Source organism: Amphimedon queenslandica, unplaced genomic scaffold, assembly GCF_000090795.2.
Source record: "Amphimedon queenslandica unplaced genomic scaffold, v1.1 AMPQUscaffold_13267, whole genome shotgun sequence".
In the NCBI taxonomy this organism is placed as follows: domain Eukaryota; kingdom Metazoa; phylum Porifera; class Demospongiae; order Haplosclerida; family Niphatidae; genus Amphimedon; species Amphimedon queenslandica.
In genome coordinates, this window is record NW_003546497.1 from 107,056 (window position 1) to 110,163 (window position 3,108).

Here is a 3,108-nt window from a genome sequence, read left to right on the forward strand (position 1 = left end):
AATAATGATATGGTACTGTATCCCCACAATGATGAGTTTGAAATGAACGGATAGCCTGGGAGTGAGTCTGAAACTGAGATATTTTCACGTTCCGAACCCATGTAATCTATTTTAAGTTTTAATATTTTACACCAGTTTTTCTGAAAATAATTTAAATATTTCAAATATTTGAAAACCTGAAGGTATTATCATTATTCACTAATTCTACCAAGATATGTACTGAGGTAACATTCACTCTTGCATTGTCATTGCATCTGTAAAGGCACCACCACCGAAACCACAGCAGGGGTAGTTCGATCGAGGTAGCTAGAAGCGTTCATCGAACTGCCAATTCTGGTAGTTAGACTACAGTGCCTTTTACACACCCACATACTATAGTACAAACCAGATAAGCTATAGCTGTTATGTGTATTACTGGATATACGCTGGGATGTTAGTTAATTGGAAGCTTAGGCTTCTAATCAACTATGATAACATCCTCCTGTGGTATCCTAAAGCCTGGTCTGATCTGGGGCTACTCCTGAGGGTCATTATGAATATCATTTGAGGGTATTATCTAATCAGGGGTGGGCAAGGCCAGTCCTAAATTTATCAGTGTGCCATGAAATGGCTATTATTTGATAAAGAAAAAAGAGCTTTGAGTACACAAGTCCTAGGAAATAAGTCATAGTGCCCACCCTCACTTCGTCAGCAGGCTACACCTATGTATCTGATAAACCACTCAAAGCCATATTCATCTATTACATGGAAACCTCAACATTTGCATAACGGTTTACCTAACATGTGACCATCTGATTAACGCTATGCTTTACATGCCCATTTTAGGAGCACTAGACTATTACTTTCAAATATAATATTAATTTCAATAATAATATTAGGAAAACAATTATGTTATACATTTAGTAATCTACTCTTGGTAATACTAATGATTGTGCCACAGTCTCATCAGCCTCTTGCTAGCAAAATGAAAATAGATGATGATTCCAAAGAGTAAAATGCAAAAAGTTATGCCACGGGGGATAGATGGGTATACGAGATAAATTATCCATAGGAAGAGGAGATGGAGTAGAATAAAGGCAACAAAATAAAGAAGGGTCTCTAGTATCATTCGTGAATTGATGCCCTGAGTTATTGGAGAAGTTGAAATATAAAATATGTATAGCAGACAGGAACCATGAAAACAGAAATAAACATGATTGTCCACATGCCAAAAACAACCCATGCCTCTCCTGGCCAAAGGTTATTTGTAACTTGCTTAAAAGAGAAATAATACGAAAACAATAGCAGAGTAGTTGGGGTGAAGAACATGATCCAGTTGTCTTTCCGTGGTGAAATAAAAGCAGTGATTCTCTTGCAGTAAGGAACCAGTTGAGGGGAAGAAGGACAGAATCGAATGACAAGAAATAATAAAGTTACAACTAAAAGAGGGATCCAATTGAAAAGGTCCCATATAGATGGATCATTATATCTACTTGGCAACCTTTGCCTAAACCCTAGCCAAATCCAATTTGCATCACAAAGAGGATAAGTCCACCAGAGCTGAGGCTTCAAAGGACCTGCTGTGTAATGTATAATGTATTTGTCTTTATCTTCTACTGCCCAGTATCCATCCCGCAGGTAGAGAGCGTAGTCACAGTTGTAGCCCTCAGGTAGTCTCATTGGTTCTTCATGATAAGTGGGGTCTTGCTCATCAAACAGCCTCGAGTACTGGACCTTGTACACACTGTTGTAATATTCATTTAACAAGTTTTGATCTCCCCATTCCTCACAACCTGGAGGTAGAGCTACGTTTGATCCACTGTCGGCACTGGGGACATTAAGGAACTGAGGCCGAGACATAAATGCAGTTATTTTCTCAAGCTCAAGTAGCGAAGGTTTGACGACCATGATTCCACTGTTAAACAAATCTGAGTGACGATACGTAGCACAGAAGTTACCACAGCGAACGAGATGATCTATATTCTGCACTAGAATAGCATCAGCGTCTATCCATATTATCCTCCTGTACTCGGTCAATGTCCACATCTTCATCTTGTAGATCCTGTTGTCGAATTTTGCTTTGCCCACATCAAAGTAGTCAATCATTCTGATCTTCCAACCATCTTTCTTAAGGACTTGTATTGTCTCAGGTGGTACATCATGAGTACACATTACCACGTAATCAAGCTTTGTCTTTGATTCTCTTATTGACTGGCCTAACACTCGGACTCCTAGCTCGAATCCTTTGCCAAAAAGGATGGTGACTATGGCATCAGGTTTATTCTTTTCAATCTCAACTCCTTGGCAGAGGAAAGATGAGAGAACTAGCAGGAGAACCGGCACCATGAGTTGGGAGACTTGCAACCTTTGCTGCATGGTCCGCTACCTGTAGAGCTTCGTCACTTTCTCGCAGTGACTGGCCCGCTGCTTGTTTGGATAGAGGCGATGAGGGCAGTTGTAAAAACAATAAAGGCTTTTTTCACACTGGCACAGTTTTTAAAGCGCTTTGATGCGCTTGGTTGATGTAGCCACGCAGTTATATAATCTATGGTGTGATATGATCTAGCTGAAATAATGCGCATTGACCTTGTTTTAGAGTAGTAAATGAAAAAATTACTCTATTATCTATGTTTACACTAACAAGCTGGATTAATATCATTTTGTGTTCTTGTTGCCAATAGCATTTGCATTGATCGAAGCGCATCACTTCACATCAATCCATGATACTACCTCTGGAGGTGAAGTGAAAGTGAATGCACATTGATGCACATTAATTTGAAGCCACTCTAGCATAGAACTACATACTGTAGTATCTATATGACTCTAGTATGAACACAATTAATATACATCAATGCTCATTACTTTTGCAGGTGTGAAAAGGCCTTAAAACTGGCACGCGTGCTGTGCGCGTGCCATGTTATTGTTAGTTTTTATGAAGATCATTCTGTATGATCACCTGATCCAGTCCATCCAGAAACCTTTTGAAGCAAATGTAATAGAAAAAATGAAACATTTCTCCAGGACTTTATCATGTGTAATTGGAAGCCTAGAACTTAATGACACGCCTATGGCTACATCCCTTTCCATGGCCTATACACTAGTCTATAAAGCGTTGATACAGCAACTATT

The 3,108-nt window shown here is 39.3% G+C and overlaps 1 protein-coding gene across 1 annotated transcript; it reads right to left on the reverse strand.

Moving 5' to 3' along the window:
* Nucleotides 1-893: 893 nt before the first annotated feature.
* On the reverse strand, nt 894-2,389 carry LOC105313611 (inositol phosphorylceramide glucuronosyltransferase 1-like). Its single transcript, XM_011407179.2, has one exon. The coding sequence runs from the start codon at nt 2,353-2,355 to the stop codon at nt 1,129-1,131; it is 1,227 nt and encodes a 408-aa protein (XP_011405481.1). The 5' UTR covers nt 2,356-2,389; the 3' UTR covers nt 894-1,128.
* Between the last annotated feature and the right edge of the window lie 719 nt (nt 2,390-3,108).

What these genes read in the sequence shown, in the direction of transcription:
- LOC105313611 (XM_011407179.2), bottom strand. Translation starts at nt 2,355, where the DNA reads ATGCAGCAAAGGTTGCAAGTCTCCCAACTCATGGTGCCGGTTCTCCTG.